A 23,845-nucleotide genomic window follows, 5' to 3' on the forward strand; every position below is an offset into this window, starting at 1 on the left:
AGGGCAGACGAGCAAGGGGGATGGGGGATCACCTGGCAGGGGGTGCTCGAGGTCTTTGGGGGACATGCGCTTGGGCGAGTCATGGGAGTCCTCCCGTTCTGATACACCCCTGCCCGACATTCCCTGAGTTGTCATGGGATATTGTCAGCAGAGTCCCATCATACCCCAGTACCCTTCTGTTAGGAAAAGCATAAAACGACCTGGGAAAGTAAAACCAAATTTTAAATCCGTTCACCCATCAGAATATATTTACCCCCTTCATCTTGACGAAAACCTAAATGGTTTTTCCCTGATTTCCAGGAAAACCTACAACTCCCACAAACCCTACTTCCTTTCTAGAAGTCCAACTACTGGGATGAAGAAGAGGCAGATGGGAGTCATGGGGATTACCAATGGGAATCAATGGGCAACGTATTCCTATGGTCGGTCTCCATATTGTCCCAATAATGAGGTCAGGCAGTCAGGCAGGGAGGGACAACTAATCACTCCTGACTTCCATTAAGTTTCCCCACATGGAGGAGCACGAGAGCACACTCTGAGTGAGGCTAGATCCAAGAAGGAACAGGACTGAGAGATGTGCTGCGAATGTGGGACAAGAGAAACTAAGAAGCTCTGAAAGCTGTTGAGAGACTTGGAGAAAGCCAGGCGAAAGTTGTGTGTTCCTAAAAAAAAAAAGCAGTTCGTAACTTTCAATGCACAACGTCCTTCTGGGAGTTCTTGAAGAGAGGTCTGTTTCCCTCCCACTAGCAGATGGAATTAGGGGAGGCTTGATGAACTACGAACTTGGTATCTTCAAAAGAACAAGAGACAAATGCGGCAACAGCACAACCGGTGAGTTATCGCAGAAGGAAGACCAAAAGCCTGATTGTCTTGTTTGAAGTGAAACCATATCAAGAAGGTTTGCGTGTTATACGGCAACCGTGTTCAGTGGAATACTATCACAGAGCAATGCAAATGATCAGAGTGGTCATGCTGTTGAATAGCACAATCGAATGTCTCTGAAGGAAATGCATTTAAATTGTCGAGAGTTACTGACAGTGAAATACTTCAAAGGAAAGCTTGTGCCTGATCAAAGGGAGCTTAGAAGTGTGAAATATTAAGTATTGAACTGTGCGAGTGACAAAAGGATAATTACAAATACCAGCAGACTCTGGGAAAAAGAAGATGACATTGCAAAAGTGAAAGTGGTCAGGTGTGGATTAAAGTTAAAAGAAATCCATACCCTTTCGAAAAGCCTTTGATGTTGAGAGCTTGGGGAAGGGAAAACCAAGAGAAAGGAAGAAAGCAAGATTTGTTGAACATTTTAGAATTCAAAGTAAATGTTATTTCAAGGTGAAGGGAGCCTGTGTTTGGTTATGAGACATTTTTGTTAAGGGAAACCCGTAAGTGAACTAAAGGGATCTGAGGCCAAAGGAGGGCGATGTTAAGGAGAATTCTCAGAAATGTGCTAATTCCCTCCACCTTAAAGACCCCCAGCAACTTTGCTGGATTTTGAGGACTTGTTCTTTTTTTTACCTGGAGACAGTGTGACCCTTTTTCACACTCTGTCATTTATTTTAATGTGAATTTTACCTCTGTGTTTCTTTTGGTTATGGAGTCTGACAAACTCCAAAGGCATCATCTTTTACATTGTGTCACACAGCACCTTCAGTGCGGTGGCACAAGGAAGTCTTTAAGATTTCCCCAAGGGTTAAATGCCTTTCTCTGGGATAAACTACTGTTTCCTAGAGCAGTAAAGTGAAATTGACTTTACTTACCATTGTTACTTTCTAGACCCAGCACACACTATCTTACAATAAAGTGCTGGAGGGGTTACTTAGTATCCCCTGCAGGGCCCAGCCTCCTGAATCACAGCCTCTGATTGGCTGTAGAGCAACCTATCAGCATCCAGCTTCAACTGACAGGCGGAAGCCGTGGGCAGGAAGACCACAACCGAAGGGCCAACAAAAGGGCCTTTCTGTGCCTGATCTCATTCTATCCTGGGAACATCGGCATCTACATAGGGCAGGAGCCCTACACTCCGCTCCGTCTGCTCTCATCTAGGGTAAGAGCCCCTTTCAGCAGTGACGCCCCACATCGATACTCCCGACTGCCCATTGACCCATAATTGCTAAGAGTACTGCCACTTATTGCCTTCACTGTCCCAAGGGCCTACAACACCACGCGGGCCTGGATGTGCATACTGGCACCATCTGAATCCACCCACCCTTAGACCGCCATTGAATACAATGCGGTCAATGGCTGCCGCGCCAGCAGCACTCGAATAGCTCCGTGCCTGCAGGGCCCAGCCTCCTGAATCGCAGCCTCTAATTGGCTGTACAGCAGCCTATCAGCATCCAGCTTCAACCGACAGGTGGAAGCCGTGGGCAGGAAGTCCACAACCGAAGGGCCAACAAAAGAGCCTGTCTGCGCCTGATCTCATTCTATCCTGGGAACATCGGTGTCTACATAGGGCAGGAGCCCTACCCTCCGCTCTGTCTGCTCTCATCTAGGGTAAGAACCCCTTTCAGCAGAGACGCCCCACATAGATACTCCCGACTGCCCATCGACCCACAATTGCTACCAGTACTGCCACTTATTGCCTTCACTGTCCCAAGGGCCTACAACACCCCGCGGGCCTGGATGTGCATACTGGCACCATCTGAATCCACCCACCCTTAGACCGCCATTGAATACAATGCGGTCAATGGCCACCGCGCCAGCAACATTCAAATAGCTCCGTGCCTTCAGGGCCCAGCCTCCTGAATCACAGCCTCTGATTGGCTATAGAGCAGCCTATTAACCGACAGGCGGAAGCCGTGGGCAGGAAGTCCACAATCGAAGGGCCAACAAAAGGGCCTGTCTATTGCAGTACAGGCCGTCGGCCAGGAACCCTGCACGACTTGCTCCCTGATCCCAGCCCGTAAGTACGCCTGCCCCATGGATCTATAATGAACTATCACGGCCTAACCTACACGCTATACCACCTCAGGCCATCCCCATAGCCTATGCATATATCAGTGACTGTAAAAATAATGACTGCCTGCCACCCTGATTGTGTTAGCACTGCCTGCCACCCTGATTGTGTTAGCATTGCCTGCCACCCTGATTGTGTTAGCACTGCCTGCCACCCTGATTGTGTTAGCATTGACTGCCCTAGCGGCACCCTGATTTTGTTAGCATAGCCTGCCACCCTCATTGTGTTAGCATTGCCTGCCATCCTCATTGTGTTAGCATTGCATGCCCTAGCGGCACCCCGATTTTGTTAGCATTGCCTGCCATCCTGATTGTGTTAGCACCCTGATTGTGTTAGCATTGCATGCCCTAGCGGCACCCTGATTGTGTTAGCATTGCCTGCCACCCTGATTGTGTTAGCATTGCCTGCCCTAGCGGCACCCTGATTGTGTTAGCATTGCCTGCCCTTGCGGCACTCTGATTGTGTTAGCACTGCCTGCCACCTTGATTGTGTTAGCACTGCCTGCCACCCTGATTGTGTGAGCATTGCCTGCCCTAGCAGACCTGCCCAACGAACCACACACAAGCACCAAACAGCATTTGTCCTCAAATGCATTCTCCAGTCACCCACCTTACAGCACCTCCACCTTTCCTCTTCCGTTTCTACCTATTCCTCTTTTCTCTCTCTCTCTCTCTCTCTCTCTCTCTCTCTCTCTGCACCACCTTCAGCTTGCTCCCTATTCACACAGACCCCACACCACCACCACTCATTATGCATTCCACCTCATCCACAACACCACACCACAACACCACACAACACACTTCTCCACAGCGCACCTAACCCGCCTGGACTCCTCCTTAGGAGGTACAGACTAAGAAGCCGCACCAAGCCATCCCTTTCACTCCGCAACTCTCCACCATCCATTCACGGCAGGAACTTGAAGCTTAGCTATCGCACCCATACCACTTCCTCACTCACACACCCACCTGTCCACGCACGGACCACCCCACCTCTCCCTCCACCCAAACACACACCACAACCACCCTCACTAACTCGTGCCACCACCACCTCACCCTTCATGAACACCAGCAATCATGATCCTCCACCAGCCAATCTTACCCTAAAATGCGCACTCATTAATGCACGCTCCATTCATGCCCATGGTATTGAGATCAATGACCTCATTACCAGCCACAAACTAGACATACTAGCCATATCTGAAACATGGCTGCATGAGCCCTCCAACCCATCCATACATCTCGCCCTCCCCCAGGACTACACCATCCTCAGACAGGGCAGCAAAACCTCCATAGGTGGGGGCGTTGCCCTCATCTACAAAAACTCACTCTCCATTAGGTTGTGTGACCAACAATGGGATAGCAACGCCAACCTTCTTTATGCCAAACTAGCTCTCTCCCCTATCTGCACCATTAACCTCTTAGTCACATATAGACCACCAAGCTCCTCCCCAGACTACCAAAAGCAAATCCTCCAAATCATAGGCAACAATTTGAAACACTCCACCAAAACCATTTTACTTGGTGACCTTAACCTTGGCCTAGATGATCCTAAAGATACGACTGCCGCACACTTAGCCAAGGATCTCTCCCACATGGGGTTCAAACAAAAAATCACCAGCCCGACTCACTGCAAAGGACGATATATCGACTGGATAGCAGATCACAACTGCTCATCGACCATCACTTCTATTTCAGCCCTTCCTTGGACGGACCACTATCTCATCCAATTCACCATCCCTACCACACCCACTCGTAAAACCATCACTCATGCCCCGCCCGCTAAAGTCAGAAGCTCCAAAAAACTCACTGCCACCAACCTTGCCCTGCTTCTGGATATCCCTGAACTCAAGCACCCGTTTAATCAAGATCCTACCTCTCCCGCCAACATCTACAACAATGCCCTTGCCCAAGCCATTGATTCTATTGCACCGCTGGAAGACAAAAAAGCCAAAAAATCTATGCATTCAAACTCCTGGTTCTTAGAAGAACTATCTACCCTGCGAATTAAAAAACGAAAAGCCCTATCCAACTGGAAATCGACACCCAATCAATCCTCCCTCAACGAGTTCAAAGAAATAGCGCAGACCTACAAAAATGCCATATTCAAAGCCAAATCTGAATCATATGATCAGAGAATTACCAAAGCCAGCTCCAAATCTAGAGAAATATTCTCTATATTCAAAGAACTCACTACCCCCGAGTCCAGCCCTGACGAAATCATTAAGGATGAAGCTTGGTGCACAGGCATCCAAACAGCCCTCCTTTACAAAGTCAAAACGTTCCAAGACAAAATTGCATCCCAACGTAAAGCACTCAACACCATCCCCACGCCCCTCTCTCGACCCCCCCTTAACGCCCACCTGGAATTACCCCTCTTTGCCTTTAGAGAAGTCACAGAGTTAGAAGTCTCCACCCTACTCAAAAACATCAACCCTTCAACCTGCAAAGGAGACATCATCCCGCCCACCATCATTAAAGAGTGTTCGAAAGCCCTCACCCCTATCATCACAGCATTCATCAATGCCTCCTTCTCCTCAGGAACCGTACCCCAATGCCTAAAAGAAGCCTGGGTCTGCCCGCTCTTAAAAAAACCCTCCTTAGACCCAACCTCCTCTAATAACTATCGTCCCATCACCACCGTCCCCTTCCTCCTCAAAATCCTAAATAAAGCTGCCCATAACCAAATCCAGCAGTACCTTGAAACCAATGCTATCCTAGGCAGAAGACAATCGGGATTCCGCAAAGGGCATGGGACTGAAACTGCCCTCCTAGATTTGAAGAATCAAATCACCAAAATAATGGACACAGGGAAACCTGCTCTCCTCCTTCTACTCGATCTATCCGCAGCATTCAACTTAGTTGACCATGACATCCTCACATCTCACCTCTCCAATGCAGCCCACTTCTCTCACAAAGCAACCACATGGATCACGTCCTTTCTAGAATGCAGAGCCATGAAAGTCTACTCTGACTATGCCAACGCTCCCCCTACCACCATCAACTGTGGAGTCCCACAAGGTTCTTGCACTGCTCCGACACTCTACAATCTCTTCACTAAACCCCTCTTTGACTTACTGGACGCTCTCGGCATAGCCTACACCAACTATGCCAATGACACACAAGTCCTCCTCCCACTCACTGGAGACCACGCCAAAGACACAGATGCTCTCCTCAACATCTACTCCACAATCCAAACCTGGATGGCTATCAATGGTCTCTGCCTTAACGGCGACAAAACAGAGATCATCATCCTGGCACCCAGCGAAATTCTATCCAAGCTTAGCCAAGACTACTCACACATGACCATTGAAAACATCAGCATATCGGTTTCCTCTGCCGTTAAAACCGTAGGAGTCTACCTGGACGCCACACTATCCATGACCAGACAAGTCAGCGCCATCTCCTCTTCATCCGCACTGACCACCGAACTCATCTTTGCTATAAAACCCTACCTCACCACGCCCAACTGCCTCTCCATCGCTAGAGCCACCATAGGAGCCAGACTAGACTACTGCAACGCCCTCTTATCCGGTACATCTTCTAAAAATCTAAAACAGCTCCAAATAGTGCAAAACAATGCCCTCCGCGCTGCTCTGCACATCCCCAAATCTGACCACATATCACAGGTCCAAAGAAATGCTCACTGGCTCCCAGTCAAGGAAAGAATCAATTTCAAAATACTCACCCTCGCGCACAAATGTATCAATCACACCGGTCCGTCATACTTATCGGAAACCATAAACATGAAATCCTCGCTCCGTCTGATAAGAAGCCAATATGACAACCAACTCCAAGTTCCCACCGTAAGAAGAGCTAAAGCTGGAGGCATAGGCTTCCCACACATAGCTCCCAAGCTCTGGAATGACCTCCCCAATTCTCTCAGAGCGGAACCATCCTTGCTCTCCTTTCGTAAATCCCTCAAAACAATGCTTTTTACCTAACCTGCGCTCTCCCCCCATCTACCAGTTCTGTACCTCAAACGCTCTGATGTCTGTAATGTAACAAAAGAACGCTACTGTAAAACATAATGCCTTGAAAAAACATGATACCTTGTATGCTTATACTGTAAATCAAAATGCCTTTATTCTGTTTAACCTTCCTTTCTGTAACCAGCCATATGTTTCTTTGTAACAGTGCCACGATGCCCCCGGGCTGATTGAGCGCTCTAAAAATTTTAAATAAATAAATAACATAGAGCCTCATGTAAATAATTTTATGTTACCCTTTCCTCACTGAATGGCTGGTGGCAGTGGTTTCATTTGAACTACCATGGTTTGCATTTACCGCGGGCTAGGTTCGCAGCTCCGGTAAAGCAACCGTGGGAGCCATCTTTTTCAAAATGGCGCAGGAGCCATCTTTGACAAAATGGCCCCCGGTCTTCTTTTTGTGCCATTTCATTGTGGAAAGGTCCTTCTAGATATTTTGTCTGCGCTCCAAACCAGGTTTGGTCTCTTTGTTCATTTCGCCTTTGGCAGGATTCAGGAGTGAAGCCTGCCTCTGGCTCGAGAGTGTCTAGGGTAGGCAGGAAGTGAGGGAGTTGCCCAAAACTCCCTGTGCTTAGTTTCCTAGGATGCCCAAATGCACTCTGTGGTGATTGGCTGGCTGACTGTCCGGCAAGGACAGCCACCCTGCTGGGTGAGTGACGGCTAGGCTGGAATAAATGGGAGAGAACTGAATAAAAGGCGAGTCTTTTGTCTTGGAAGGTAGAGTCAACCACTGGCCGAAGGAACCGAAGAAGAACTTGAAGAGGACGCCTGCTGCAACTCCTGGGCCGTTGGTTTGCCCGGTGAAGCCCTGCTGAAGTGCTGAAATGCCAGGTTCGCATCGACGGAGAAGTCCCTGCAAGGACGACTTTTCTCTTTGAGTTGGTGGGACCAATCAACTCCAAAGTAAGCCACCTAGACATCTATCTCGGAGCTGGTTGAATTTCCATAGAGTTGCTGCTGGTAACCGTATAGCCAGGGAGAGGAACACCAGATTGTGTGCCTTGCTTTTAAGCGTGCCTAGAGCTTTTGGAAGATCCTACGGACTCCTAAGAAGCAGGACTAATCAAGCCTAAGCCCCCTCAACACAGGGCGGGACCCCAGAAGCAAGGAAAGTCCACCTGTTGCAATTTGCGGTAGACGCAAGGAGCTGAAACACGAAACAGCCACTGAGAGTGAAGTTTACCAGTAGCAAGTTTTGACCGTCTGAGTGCATTGCAGGAGTCCCCCTACAGCCTCCCTCTTGTCCGCACGACTGAGGCCCAAGAACAGTGAGATCTGCAGAGCTGCACAGGAACAGAAGTCATCAGCTGCATCTTTTTCTTCATTGCTAAGGTACTGTAAAACAAGTCTAAGAGAACGTACCTCTGACTGTACAAGTGCTTGTAACTTCCACAACTCAGAAGTCTAATCAGGTTGTGGCCCTACATTTGATTTTTCTTTTTATCAAAGACTCCTAAGAACTTGTGCAAAGACTTTTCCATTTACGTACCAGAAGTGCTTCATCCTCTACAAGACTTTGCCTATTGACTTTGGCCTAGCCTATTGAATTGTATGACTCTTCTAAGAGGATCTAAAAGTATTTGCCCTGCTTAAGAATATTTGTGATCTCTTGTGTTCTAATGACCTTTGCCTTTTACCAACTTTTAAGCGTATTCTAAATGCCAACAGTAAGATATTAATGTTTCCAGCACCCTTGTTATTGAAATCACCTGTGGGTATAGGTTGTGTCTGTGGACCATCCCAAAAGGGTCTTTACTGATTCAGAAACTCAGAGTGTACAGTATTGAAGTGTATTTGTGTGTTACTATTCTGTTGCTCCCTTCTGAAGAAGGCTTTATAACTGACTGATAAATAAATTAATAATAGTTTATGCAAGTAACCTTGAGAGCAAGAGTTTATTTGAATACCTCTAACTGTGAATCTTTGTGTAACTCCACTACTACTCACATTTCCCCTTTTGAGATAAGCATGGCTGCTCCACACACTACCAAAACTGTGTAGTACAAGCTTATATCAAAGGTTGGGTTGTCTATACCTGTAGTCAGAGTTGTTTGTAGTGTTCCCAGAGGGTACTGCATTCAAACTTTGCCGAACAGGGGATCCATAGTCTGAGCCCGAATGAGGTAGACTGAATTGTGAACATTGGGAAGAAAAAGGGATCTGAGCCCAAAGGAGGGGGATCCACGGTCCAAGCCCAAATTCTGAACGCTGTGAAGAAAAAGGGGGTCTGAGCCCGAAGAAGTGGGATCCATGGTTTGAGCCCCAACGAAGGAGACCAAACTGTGAATATTGTGGAAATGTGTGCATGTGAAAATCTGCAAACAAGGAAGGAACTTTAATGTTTGTTTATCGCATCAGGCCCTCAGGAGTAAGAGACTTTGAATGGCAAAGAGACTTTGGCACAGAAGGCCCTGATGTTGAGGTTTTGAACTGCATCCTCATGCTAGAGATGTTGGAGATTGTGCTAAGCTCCAGTGTGCCGCCTTGTCCCAACCTGAAAACATGGGGAAGGGAATCCAACAGCTTGAATATCCTGATATATAATTTCTTGAACACTTTTCTTTTGCATGATATTATTTGTATTTAAGAGTAAGGATTGGCGATAGGTTTATTAGTATGGGCCCTTTTATCTTGACAGACTCGACTAGCACTGCGTTATAATTTGATGGTCATAGCTTGCTTCCATCTTTAGATTTAGGATTAGATAGGCGTTTTTCAAACCCAATGGAAGTTCAATAGACACCCTTGAACTGTGATCACTTGTGTCTGTTGTCTTACTGTTGATTCCATGGTTTCATTACAATACCCTGAAGCTTCCCTCTATGAATCAACACCACTCAGCAAATCCTAAAACACCTGCTGCCCCTCTTTTCCTGGGTTGGATTGCCCAAAGAAATATGAACCGATCAAGGGTCTAATTTTATGAGCAAGCTCATGGGAGAGGTTAAGGAGTTAATTCACATCACCGCACTGTGGACCTCCATATATTATCCCCAAATGGATGGTCTCGTAGAAAGGTTCAATAAGACACTGAAAACACCCCTTATGGAAAGATGAGAAAAACCTGGACCAAATAATTCCATGGGCATTATTCGCAATCAGAAAAAACCCCAGGCTTCCACCAGGTTTTCCCCTTTTGAATTACTATATGTGCGAGAACCCAGGAATGTACTAGACACGCTGAGGGAAACATGGGAGAAAATGGAAGAGGCCCCAATGACACTCTGTCAAACCACAACTCTGCTTAAAGAACACATGGCCACTGTTCGATCACTGGTAGAGACACATATGTTTAAGGCCCAGTAACAACACAAGACTTCTTATAAGAAAGTGGTATTACGTTCATTCACTATTGGGCAAAATGTGTTAGTGCTCATACGCACATCATATAATAAGTATGTTTCCAAATGGTATGGTCCATATGAGGTAGTACGGCTAATGGGCCCATGTAATTATAACGTTTTTCAGCCAAACCGCCGACAAAAGAACCAGGTTTACCACATACATCTTTTAAAAGAGTGGAAGGAAAACCCCCCTGAGTCCAACGCTACCATATTATCCTGCTTGATACCTAAAGCTGTGGATGAGGTACCTTTAATTCCCCTTAATCTCACAAACAACCAGAAACAAGTTATTTCCGATATGACATATCCTGTGAAGAACCTTGAATGTTGAAAGGTATATATCACCACATCCGTACACATGCAGTCAAGGCAGAGCATTTAAGACGCTACAGCTTACCCGAGTTCCAAAAAGATATAATTATTAAAGAAGTGGGTCGGATGCTTAAAGCTGATATAATTGAACCTTCAACCAGCCCCTGGTCCTCCCCCATCGTACTGGTGGCAAAACCTGATGGGAGTTGAAGGTTGTGTATAGATTTCAGAAAGGTCAATTCCATCTCAGCCTTTGACTCATACCCAATGCCACGCATAGACGATTTGATCAATATTTTGAGTAATGCTGTCTTTACCACTGGATATTACAAAGGGGTATTGGCAGGTTCCACTGTTTGGACCAGATAAGGAAAATACTGCCTTTGCCACTCCAATAGGGCTGTTCCATTTCAAAGTCTTACTATTCGGCCTCCATGGTGGTTCCACAATATTCCCGAGATTTATGGATCAGATATCGCAACCTTACTCTGAGTTTTGCGGAGCATACATTGATGACATCGTGATCCATAGTAGGACATGGGAAGATCACCTATATCACCTGTACACTCTTATGAGGGCCTTAAGGAAAGCTGGACTCACAGCCAACCCTAAAAAGTGTAAGCTAACCCAATCTGCTGTCAAGTACTTAGAGTTTTTGGTGGGTAACGGTAGTACAGACAGACTGCTTTCTTAAAGGGGAGGGGTCCCAATTCAGGGGATCTGCAGAGCAATGACTTGATAAACTCCACATTCTTTTTCAAAGCATTAATGCGTAGACTTTAATACAAGGGCAGAGGCCTTGTTTAGTAGGGCTGTGGTGCAGCACATCTTTGGGTTTGGTCTCCCTTTGTCCTTGCATCTCTGAGGACCGTTTTCCTGCCTTATTTTTTGATTTGCATTGCTGTGGGAAACTTTCATAGATGTGGAATTTTCAGACCGATGGTATCTATTAGAAGAACAAGTCACACATTTGATGGGAAACCTTGGTTCTGATAGATACAATGTCTCCTCAGAAGATTCTTTATCTACCTGTCCCCCTCCCCTCCGTAACATTGGAATGAGCACAGTCTCTAGGTGGCAGGGTGTATCTGGAGAGCTGTTGCGTTGGTGGTGGGCAGCACCATGTATACCCTGAACACTGTTGCTTCTGGTGGAGGCTGCATGCCGTTCGAGTATGATTCACAATGTTTCAAAGTCCTAACCTGCAGGCTCAACATTTAGAAAATCTGCAGAGGATACATTCTATCCAACCGAATCCATGTTACCAATAAGGCACATAACTTGTTAATCTATGCATATGTTTAAGATATTAAATTTACATGCTTGTAAATCTGTTTCTCTTTATTTTTTGTATTTCAGTTGTAGACAGGAGATTGCCTTGCACAAAATAAAAATGCAGTGCCCGTATCAAGATGGAAAAGCGGGCATTGATGAAGAGGACTGTGACCCACATACTTCAGATAAAGAAAAGAAATCATTTAAGTATAAAGAAAAGGTACTCTATAGTGATCCTAATTTACATTTCCCAACAACAATTATAATTGCAAAACCAGACTTAACTTTCTTTTAACTTCTCTTCGCCTTTAATCCATGTCACTTTTTCTTATCACTGACTTTAATCCTACCTTTTGAACTATTCAACTTCATTCTGCTTTCCTCTCTTTCCTTGATTTTTTCACCTCACCCAGTTTATTTCTCCTTCCCACAACTCTGGTATTTCTCTTAACCTTTTTTCTCCTCTGGATCAGCCCATTACTCTGATATATCTCTTCCATTAGCCTTCACTGACCGTAACCTCCACAGTGTTCCTTACCAATTTCTACCTTTGTCTTTCTCCCTGCTCCCTTCACTAGTTCCATCATATATATAGTCGTAACCTGAGATCTGTTGTTCCTGAATCTTTATCCTCGGTTTTCTCTTCCGCTCTTTTCTCCTACTGTGCATAAAACCTTTAGCTCTATCTCTCTAATTCCTGTACTCTCTGTGCCCCACTGTTCTATGTTCATCAATGCTGAATCTCTCCTACTGCCTGCTTAGCCCCCCAACTTGCTACATAAGGCACCTCTTGTATGATGCACTCCTTCAACATGGCAAGGAGTAATATTTTCAGTAGATTATCACCACTGTCTCTCCCCATCTTCTCCGTAGCTTCTCCATATGCAATTAACTTCTTTATCACCCTACCCTCCTTCCTATATTTCTATTTACTATAACTGTCTCATCCTGGATTGTTCTCATTTGTTTAACATAAAAATTCTCAATCCTGCCTTTTACCTCAGGAATCTCATTCCTGCTTTTTTTCTGGACATCATTAAGCCTGTCACTTAAATATCCCTTCCCCTCTTCTTTCAATGAGACAATCACACCACCTTTCCGATCAGTCCCCTGCCCACTTCTTAATCCTGTTTGCCTACCCTCCTCCTTTTCTTCTCCCTTGGACTACTTTCACAAAGTTTACCTGAGTAAAGCAATGGGGCACCATTTGAGAAATCACCTGCAATACCTCTTTATTGGACTTTGCTCACAAGAATAGGTCAGACTAATTAATCATGTTATACATAATGCAGAGACTAAACTTCTCTGTTTCCAGAGTCAACTTCAAAGTGCTTTGCCCTAACCGTTTCTTTGGGTGAGAGTCAAAAAACTGAAAAGCAAAGTCTCATCAAGCCCAGGACAAATTCTCTCCCGGGTCACTTAATACAAAAGAATTGATTGCGGGTGAGGGGAGATGTGAAAAGCATGTATGTGAAATGCCTCTAAGAAGTCATTTTGTGGATTCCTGATGTCCATCCCCATCAGTTATTTTAAGTGAAGCATCTCTCTTAATCTTCCTGCTTTCTCGGCTGTGTATTTCAGTGACCAGATTATGATGGGAAGACCTCCTCCTAGATCTCAGGACTGGAGTGAACATCTCCCATTGAAATGGTTGCAAATGCTAAATCTCAGCCAGTGTCTCCAAAAGGCTCTGATATGTAGGTAGATAAGAAGCCACTCTAGGACTCAACAGGCCTTCTAACTAGAACCAACTAGAACCATACCCAACTCTCTCACTCAGGGTCCTCGCACCATGGGCCAACAACCAACTTTCTCTTGTCAACGTCTCACCAAGCCTTTATAAGTAGGCTTTTTTCCCATACCCTCCATCTCCTCCACTCTGTCCTTGGGCTTCATCTTATATGCCTCGATATCTCACAACATGTTCATTACTCCACCCATGCTAGGCTCCTATATACTTACGCCTTAGAAGCTTCAGGTCCTGAAGTTCCCATCTCTGTTCCCTGTTTCTCGTTTCCCTCATCTACAACTAAGAAGTGCATGCCCAGCCAGACTGCAGTGCCTTGGAGGTGCTTTAACTCCTGGGGGACATGGCTTTAAAAAATAACAATAGAGACATCACCAACATCATCAGGAAAAGATAACCAGTGCATCTTTTTTAATTTTTTTATTTTATTGTGTTATTGGTTGTGCATACTCAACCTTACACATTAAAAGAAAAAACAGATTAAAACAGATATAGTTAAAATACTCAATTAAGGGGCGTGGCTTGAGGCTCCCACGATGCCGACGCCTCACTAACAGCTCTATGGAATGCCCCGCTTCCCGCCACAGAATGCCCATCCTTTAGCTCAAATCTGGCATGGAGACAGCTTGATCATCGGAATATCTCATGAGCCTGCAGCCAGACTCTGGGTGAGAATCGGAGCAGGGAAGCCCCTGTTCGCCTGACCACTGAGGCCCTCCCTGGACCCGGTGCCCAAAATGGCAGCCGGGTGAAGACACCGGGCCAGGGAGCCGAAGACCGCCTCAGAAGCGTCTCTCGGCCTGCATTGACCCTCCAGCCCATCCCAGCTTGCCAACTGGGATCACAGTGGAGGTAATCCCCGGCCGTGACAATATTCAGAGGACTGCCCGCGACGAGGTGGAGCCCCAAAGGGATGCAGGGATCCCGCACCTGGTGGTGCCCACGTGGGTGCCTGACACCTCCTCACGCAGCGATCGCCGGAGCGTCTCTGTCCTGGTGCTGCTGGGGCCCAGGGGGCCTTCAATAGCCCCCCCCCACTACCACAGACTCGACTCCAGCTGGGGCCAGACCACTGCCCTCTCCCTTCACCAGCTCTCCGGGCCGCTGGCCCCATCACTCCACCAATACAACTATCCAACTATCCAGCCACAGCTGCCCCATGGGAGCTGCACCCGGCCCGGCCTACCAACCCGCTGCCGGGGTGTGCGGAGGGGCCGGCCAGCAACCAGGGGAAGCATTGGGGGGCTGTGGGGGCCTCGCGCTCCGGTGGTGTGGGCTCCCGCTGACTCTCAGCCCTGACCACGACTGAGGTTGCTACCTGGTGGTCTCCGGAGCCCCGTTAGGCCGCGCTGAACCCCCCCACCCGCCACCGCAAGCCCAACACCAACCAAGGCTGCACCTTCTCCTAACCTGCGCGCCCCCATTGCGGGCCCCGGCCGGCCGACCCCAGCAGCCACCAGGAGGAGCCTGGAGTGACCCTGTAGTGGGGTGGCCCCGCCTTGGGTGGCAGGCCCCCCGAGACCACCTTCACCTGGGTCTCCGCGGATCTGATGAAAACCTGGGGAGTTCTCTCCCTCCACTACATTCCACCGCCACCGGCAGAAGTCTGGCACCTGGCCCTGGCCCATCGTCCCAGCCTATCCTCAAAACAGCCTGGTCCCTCCCCCCGCCACCATTGACATAAAGTTCAAGCGGCAAGTGGCCTGACCAACATTCCAACCACTGCAGAGGGAACCAAACCACCCACTCACATGGACTGGGTGCCCCCCACTAACTCATCAGGGGGGCCCCCAACATACCGCCTCACAAAGACCAGTGCACCCAGCTGGGGGAAGTTGGAGGCCCACTCTGCTTCTGCCCCATAACACGGAGAGCTGCCCTCAGTAAAAAACCTCTGAGTGACAGCTACCCAGGCACCGAAATGTCCAAGTAGAAGGGCCCAAAATCGGCGACATAGCCATCCCGCTGCAGCTAAAGGACAAATCCAAACAACCGGACCCCCTTTTGGCTCGACCCCCCCATTGCCCACGAGATCCCAGGGGCCCTGGGCCACAAAGGACGATATCTACGCCCTCCGAGCGGATATCAAGACGGAGTTCCGCAACTGTATGTCAGAGGTCACAACTAAGATAGAGGGCCTGAACGGTCGCGTAGAGGAGGTGGAACACAGGGTTCGGGACACAGAAGACTAAGTCATGGAACACTCAGCCCAGGTCGTGGAACTGCAACAAAAACTCCAATCTCTGGAGGACAATACCAAGTGCATTCACTGCAAAAAGGAAGACTTGGAAAATGGGGCCCGCAGGAATAACCTCTGCATTAGGGTGGTCCCCTCCACGATATCGGTCCAAGCCCTCCCTTCCTACCTCAGGGATCTCTTCCAAACCCTCCTCCCAGACTGTGATAAGTCACTGCTCCTCCTGAATCGCACCCACAGACTGCAGGGTCACAGGAGCACCCCGACAACCCCTACCCTTGAGGTGATCACCAGAGTCCACTTTTTCACCACGAAACAAGAAATTATAAAATTATAATGGCAAGCTGCTCACAGGGGGACCTTACATACCAGGGGGCCACTATACAACTTTATCAAGACCTAGCCGCCTCAACTGTCCAACGTCGGCGAGCCCTCTGACCACTGACTGCTTTCTTGCAGGATCGGAAGATCAAATATCGGTGGCTCGATCCGGCCTCGCTGCAGTTCACATTTGAGGGTCAGGCAAGGGTGATCCATGCTCTCGAGGAAGCCTGTGGCATCATGGGTTGTGAGCCCTCAACCCCCGAAGATGACCTGACTACCTCCCCGGCAGATAAATCACGCAGCTCAACAACAAGGTCAAAGTGCAGTCGCTGGAGGAAAGTCCCGAAAGGAGGGAAGCTCCCCAGCGCACACGACCAATAACCAACTGCCGATTCTCCATGCCAAAAGCTATTCTTTTGGCACCCGGGCGTCCCACGCAATGCCCCAGCCGAGTGGATGGACAGTCACTCTGGCACGAGGCCCTTTAGGCCTAGTTTGGTTGACTTTATGTTTTTGCCTTTTTGTTGGACTGCGCTCCTTCCCGGCCCTCAGGGTTACTGGGCCACGTTTGGCACGAGTTGGGTTAATGTTAAAACCCTATTACAGCTGACCCGTATCTACTACCCTCCACTGGAAGACTCCTGCCAGCTGCTGATTAACCCCCTCACTGCCCAACTAACCACTGAAGGCGACCAGCGGACCTCCCCTCCACCACATACCAAGCTACGCTATATCTCTTTGAAATGTATGGGGCCTGAACTCCCCCATAAAACACAAGTCCGCCCTCTGCCGCTTGCAAGACCTCCAAGCTTCGGTAGCGTTCCTCCAGGAAACACATCTTCTAGCGGAAGACTTCCCTAGGCTACGTTGCCGGGCATTCCCGACCCAATACCTGGCCTCTGGAACCAGCAAAAAAGGAAGCACAGCGGTCCTGCTGGCGAAAGGCACCCCCTTTAAGGAGAAAAGGACCCTATGGAGCCCAGATGGCAGATTTGTGGTGGTTAAAGGGGACCTTTATGGCCAACTCCATATGCTGATCGCGGGCTACGTGCCAAACAATGGTCAGGAGGCCTTCTTCGCAGAACTGGAGTCGTCCCTCCTTCCCTTTCTCGAGGGCCAGGAGGTTCTGGGCAGAGATTTCAATGGGGTCCCCAACCCCCTGCTGGACAGACCAGGCGCTTCATCACCCAGGGACTTCAAGATTGCTCTGAGCCTCTGCCACCTGTTCAGAACCCTGGGGGTGGTGGACACCTGGAGGGTCCTCCATCCAGACACAGCAGATAACTCATTCTTCTCCCATGTCCACCATTCCTCATCCCGAATTGACCTGTTCCTAGCTAGCCTGCAGCTCCTGCAGTTCACAGACAAAGTTGAAATTGGCACAATTCTGTCTGACCATTCCACGATCCTCCTCACCGCAAGGATCTTTGACCCGGACCCCCCTGAAAGACGGTGATTGGCCTTATATGAGCTGATGTTACATGATATGACGGTCTGAGATGCTATATCCAAAGCGATCAGGAACTACTTTAAGGAGAACCCCCCCCTGACCTGACCCCAACAGCTACAAGATGGGAAGCCATGAAAGCCGTAATAAGACGGGAACTAATAGCCCAAGCCGCCGCATACAGGAAGAGGCAAGCAATGAGAAGAACCCAGCTGGAAGGGGAAATGGCTCTGGCAGACTCGATCCTGAAGAAGAAATGGTTGCCTAAGGCGGCCAAACTGGTGAGATTAGCCCGCAGGAAACTGGAGGCTCACTATGCTGAGGACAGGGCGCAGTCCCTGATTAGGACAAAGCAGAGCTATTATGTAAATGGCAATAAAGCTAACCGATACCTGGTGAGCAAACTAGCCAGAACCCGCTGACGACACCACATCATCGCCCTGAAGGACCCAGAGGGCAGAACCCGGTATGGGGAAGTGGCTAAACTACAAATAGCGGCACCCCACCTATCCAACACCCTGACCTCAGCCCCCTGCCCACATGCTCTCCAGGAATAATTTGCAGCGGGCGCCCGGCTACCGCAGCTCTCAGAAACAGACAGAACCGCCTTAAAGGCCCCAATTATGACCGAAGAGGTAGAGGAAACACTCCAGTCCTTGAAGCCCAGGGCCCCTGGCCCAGACTGCTTCCCGCCCAAGTTCTACAAACTCTTTCGCCCCCTGCTTCTGAACCCACTGACAGAGCTCTTCAACTCCTTCTGAGAGACGGGCTTTATAGCCCTATCCATGCAGGAGTCCACTACAATCATGCTCCTTAAGCCAGGCAAAGACCCTAAAGAATGCTCATCGTATAGACCAATATTGCTTCTTAATGTGGACGCAAACGCATACTCAAAAGTATTGGCGAACAGGCTGGCTCGAGTCCTACCATCTATCATAGACCAAGACCAGGCGGGATTCATCAGAGGCAGAAGCACCGCGGACAACATCCGCCGAGCACTTAACCTCATCGAAGTGGCGACCGAAGACTGATGAGGCCTGGCAGGCCTGACCTTGGATGCCACCAAAGCCTTCGATAGGGTGGACTGGAACTTTATGCGGCTCACATTAGAAGCATTCCGGTTTAGCCCCACATTCCAAAGGATGTTGTTGGATAATTACAAAACCCCTAAAACATCACTGCGACTCAACCAAAAGACCTCGATCCCGCTCTCGTCTGGGACAAGGCAGGGCTGCCCACATTCTCCGCTGATCTTTGCCCTGGTCATGGAACCATTTGCCCAAAGGACACGATCTAATGAGAAAATCACTGGGCTGGATATAAATGGGGAGCAGTTCAAGATCTCCCGTATGCCGACGATTTTTATTTTATTTATTTGCATTTGTAGAGCGCACTTTCGCCCACAGGCATTGAGGCGCTAAATGTAATGATGTAATGATCTCCATCACCAACTGTCAGGCCTCACTAACCGCCATTCTAAATGAATTGAAGGTGTTTGAACAATAGCGGGATTTCAGCTGAACTACTCCAAATCGGAGGCACTGGCAGTCAATTAGGGTGCCCCCCTCATAGCCACCCTTCAAGCACTGTGCCCATTGACATGGAGCTTCGACTCATCAGCCTACTTAGGGATGTGCCTCACAGCGGACCCGAAAAAGCTATATGCATCCAACTCCCCTCCCCCCCATTAAAGGAATTGGACTACGACCTGCATCGCTGGGATAGCCAAGAAATCTCCCTGCTGAGGCGGGTCACAGCATGCAAGATGAACTTCCTCTCCAGATTTCTGTACCTGTGCTCTGCTCTCCCAGTTTCCCCTCCGAAACACGCCCTGGAGCAACTACAAAATAAGCTTGCAAAATTTGTTTGGAAGGGTTGCAGGGCTAGAATACCAATGAAAGTCATGACAGGGCAGCTAGATGGGGCGGCCTGGGTCTACCCAACCTCACGAAGTACTTCTTGGCAGCCCAAATGGCGAGCGCCTCCGCCTAGGCGGAACAAGAATCCCCCCGAAATGGGCCGGGATCGAGCAAGCCAATTGTCGGCTAATGCACACCCTAGGGGCCCTCCGGAGCCGCAGACCATGGATATTGGCAACTACCAAAGCAACTCTAGAGGCATAGGCATGGGCCCAGCGAAGGAAGAAGCTGCCCAAGGACTTGGGCCCTCTCGCTCCGGTCATCTGGAACCCGGACTTCTCTCCATGGATGGAGGCATCAAATCTCAGCCGATGGACCGCAGGAGGTCTCAGGTCCCTTTTGCAACTCTACGAGGGCAACACTCTGCTCAGCTTCGAGGAATGCAAAGGCCACCTCCAGGTAACTGAGAGGCAGAGGTTCACATATGCTCAACTACGCCACCGGATCTCGGAACCGGGGGTTCGTCAGGGGGTAAGTCGTGACCTGCACCCCCTTGAACATATGTGGTGCGATTGCCCAACGGTGCAGTCCATCTGGAATAGGATCATACAAATCATTGAGGACATTACCCAACGCAGACTGCTGATGGACCCCAAAGTGATTCTCCTAGGTGTAGTGAGCCCGGACTGCTACCCTAAAACAGGAAGCTACGCTAAACTGCTGACGCAGCTACTATTAGCAGCCAAGATCACAGTGGCTCGCAAGTGGAAAATGCAAGAAGGCCCCATACTGTCCCTCTGGTGGATAAAAGTCTGGGAAATACTAGTGGCTGAGAAAAGTCACTGCAGCGAAAGAGGGGGCCCTCCATCGCTTCACTGATTGCTAGGCTCCAGTGTTGGACTACCATAGCAAATTCCCAGCGTTGACTTTTCACCTGCGCCTGGTGACAAACTTTTTAGGGCCCCGGAGTCCTGACAGATCCCTAGACCACCAGAGCACCGCGAACATAGCGGAGATCACGATTGGGACCGCCGAGGGGAGGGAGTGAACAAATTTCATGTATGTCGCTAATGATGGGAGTTCCATTGTGGATAACCTGCTTGTTATGCTGTAACCAAAATAAATAGTTTTTTAAAAAAATACTCAATTAAAATGTAAAAAACAACAAAATAAATGAATACAAAAACAAACAGATACCATATGTAGACAGTGACCAAATAAGAAATGTAAATCTTTGTTCACTTCTTATAAAACAGATACGCTTTGTTAAACATTTTATCGGAGAGAAATGTGAAGACCAATCTCCCGGGTAAGCAAGTTGCCATGCAAACGTTTCCAAGTGGTAGATATGTAAGGTGAAAAATAAGATCTGACATACTGTCTGAATCACCACCTTATCTTAAAGAGACCGACATGATGTAATAGCTTTACTACATCAATGTTTACAACAGTTTCCTCCCCACTAGAAATACGGATAAAGATTTTTCCCACATCCAGCACTAGAGTGTTATGTACAAACCTACCCAGCCAACGAGATCTATGGTCTTTCAGTGCTGGGCATTCCAGAAGGATGTGTTCTCTATTCTGTATTATACCTTTATTTTGACATAGATCACAGCCCCTCTGAGTGTCTAATCTGGCGTATTTCTCCTGTTGTTAAGAGTTTTAGTTTGTTTCAAGGGATTGCCTTTCTCCCGCAGATTCCTCATTTGATAGATATCATCCTCTGGCTCTGCTGCTCGGAAAAGACTTCCACAGGGGGCGTAGTGGACCTGGACTCGATCGTCGATCCGTCTTGCTCGGTGCTCTATCATCAGCTCCGGACGTGATGTTGGGAGTCGTGTGTGTATATATGTATATATATATCACGTCACTACGTCCCATACCGCAGTTCCTTTTTTCCGTGCGCTCTAGACGCTGCTCCGAGGAACACAGTGTTATTGAGCCTTCGACTCATTTTGATGGATTTTCATCAGATTTGCTTTTTTGTCAACCGCGAGATGTCAGCGTCTCGGATCTCGGGTTTTAAAAGGTGCACTGACTGTGACAGTGACTTTAAGGTGTGGGTAACCGACCCACACGACATCTGTGTGTGGTACCTCAGCACAGGTCACAACACTGAGGGGTGCGCTTCATGTGCGAAGATGAACCTGAAATCTGGGCGTGAGCGGGCAGCACAACTCGTGTGTGGCCGACTGGATCAAAATCACCTGCACGGTCAACTGGCCGATCCTCTGAGGCCGAGACTGAGGGGCCTACTCTTGAAAAAGAAAAAGAGAAACATCTGTGTAAGACAAAGAAGCAGTCCTAGTCGTCTCATAAGAAAATGCGCCACCTGCACCAACGAGATTCCGACTCTTTGTCAGAAATAGGTAAGCCGTTGGCTGGGCCGACCACTCGACAAGAGTGGGAAGAAGTTTAAAACTCAAATGTTGCCAATATTTTAAAAACATGCAGCTGTAGGTGCGGTTGTGCCCCCAAGCAGAAGACGTCAGTGGCAGCAGCGGTGCTTGGCACTCCTTATCCCATGCAGGCCCTTTTGCCGATGCCATTGGCGTCAGGAAAGACTTTGGGCTCGACACAGAACCTAAACGCTCGATGTAGGGGCCTTCCCGCGAGCTGCAGGGTTTGGTTGCCTCTGATGCCTCTTCAGTGCCTATGCCTTGTTCGACGCCGACAGCCATTTCATCGACGTTGAGAGATAAGCCCCCACGATCGACAATCAGTGACAGATCTTTTGTTCCACTCTCCCAGACCGATTTCTTTGGCTCCATGGTGTCGATCTTCGGTGCGAATGGTGGAGTTGACCAAGTTGACATCGATCCTGTGTTTGCAGGGACGGGGGGCATCGAATACTTGGATCTGTGCGATTTTATAGCGGGTAAATAACCTGCGACAGAAATGACTGCATGGGAAATGTACACAATACAAAAATGTTCTTACATTTCCCAGGGGGTAAGTGCTTCACTGTTCAGAACTGGGGATTAGATTCTGGAACTGTGAGATGATAGTCCGATCTAGATCGGGTTAGCTGTTCATTTTCTGTGTCCTGTGTCAATTTCTTTAATGGTTCCCGTGGGTAACAAAGGATCAGAGGTATTGACTGTTTGGAGATGCACAAAAGTTAAAACACAGGGGAGACTTCTTTGGCCAAGGGGCCAAGAAATGGGAGAGAGCTCTTCTAAAATTGCACACTCATAGCATCTGGGGGTGTGCTGGAGAGGTTGTTCACGCAATATCTTATTCCTTCCAATTGAGATATTTGCTGTAGGTCATGAGAGCCCTCATGACCTGTAGGGTCGACCGGTTTCAATGGCTAATGATAATGGAGCCATCTTCTTCAGGACCGTTGTTCAAAACAAGGAGTCAATCCCAAGGTTTCAGAAGTCTGAAACAAGGACAATTGCTTTATGCAGACTGGGCTGGTGCTATCTGATCAGTCACTCTGGTATACGTCTGCGTGTAGGCGTCTGCTCGTGGCACTGCTGCAGCTCGGAATTGCATCCACAACCTCTCCAGCACACCCCCAGATGCTATGAGTGTGCAATTTTAGAAGAGCTCTCTCCCATTTCTTGGCCCCTTGGCCAAAGAAGTCTCCCCTGTGTTTTAACTTTTGTGCATCTCCAAACAGTCAATACCTCTGATCCTTTGTTACCCACGGGAACCATTAAAGAAATTGACACAGAACACAGAAAATGAACAGCTAACCCGATCTAGATCGGACTATCATCTCACAGTTCCAGAATCTAATCCCCAGTTCTGAACAGTGAAGCACTTACCCCCCTTTTGGATTTGGTACCCTCCTGAACTACCTTGCACTTGTGAACTAGAGGTGACCCACCTCCAATTTTTTTGCCTCAAGATTTTTTTCAAGTAGTAAAAATAATATTATTCCCTACAAAACCGTTGTTTTTGTGCTACCATCCTTGATCTATATTTAACGGTTAAAAGGAATCCAACGGCTTGTCTGTGCTCTCCCTTGGTTGTTTATCCCAACAACATACCCGTTTGTTATTACACTTACATTTCCCATGCAGTCATCGATAGTAAAACAACCCCAAATACATACAAGCACACACCCCCACACCCTTACTTACCTTTTATTCCGATGCGCTGTGTCCCTGCGGCGCATGTTTCCTTTCACTTTCATGATCGGGAACCGGCGCTGCCGGTTCCTTTTCATTTTAATTTTTCGGGCAGCTGCAGGGGTGTCCCCTGCAACCCTCGTTCACTATACTGTATAGTGAGCGGGTGTTGAGGGGGACACCCCTGCAGCTTTTTTTTAATTATTTCTTTTGACAACGTCACCAAAAGACCCAAACACATACCACAAAAAGTTTGAACTTTTGGTAGTTCAAACTTTTTGTGGTGTGTGTTTTAGGTCTTTTGGTGAGGTCGG

At 48.2% G+C, this 23,845-nt stretch overlaps 1 protein-coding gene across 3 annotated transcripts in view; it reads left to right on the forward strand.

Annotated features, from left to right (window-relative positions):
- The window catches only part of CFAP46 (cilia and flagella associated protein 46), a 2,698,259-nt gene that overhangs the window by 1,459,048 nt on the left and 1,215,366 nt on the right, over window positions 1-23,845 (forward strand). For all 3 annotated transcript variants that reach the window (XM_069611407.1, XM_069611408.1, XM_069611409.1), the window contains exon 36: window positions 11,957-12,092. In XM_069611407.1, coding sequence (XP_069467508.1) covers window positions 11,957-12,092 — 136 coding nt within the window. The remainder of the gene's footprint in view (window positions 1-11,956; window positions 12,093-23,845) is intronic.

Source organism: Ambystoma mexicanum, chromosome 8 (assembly GCF_040938575.1).
Source record: "Ambystoma mexicanum isolate Mex_15411 chromosome 8, UKY_AmexF1_1, whole genome shotgun sequence".
Taxonomy (NCBI): Eukaryota; Metazoa; Chordata; class Amphibia; order Caudata; family Ambystomatidae; genus Ambystoma; species Ambystoma mexicanum.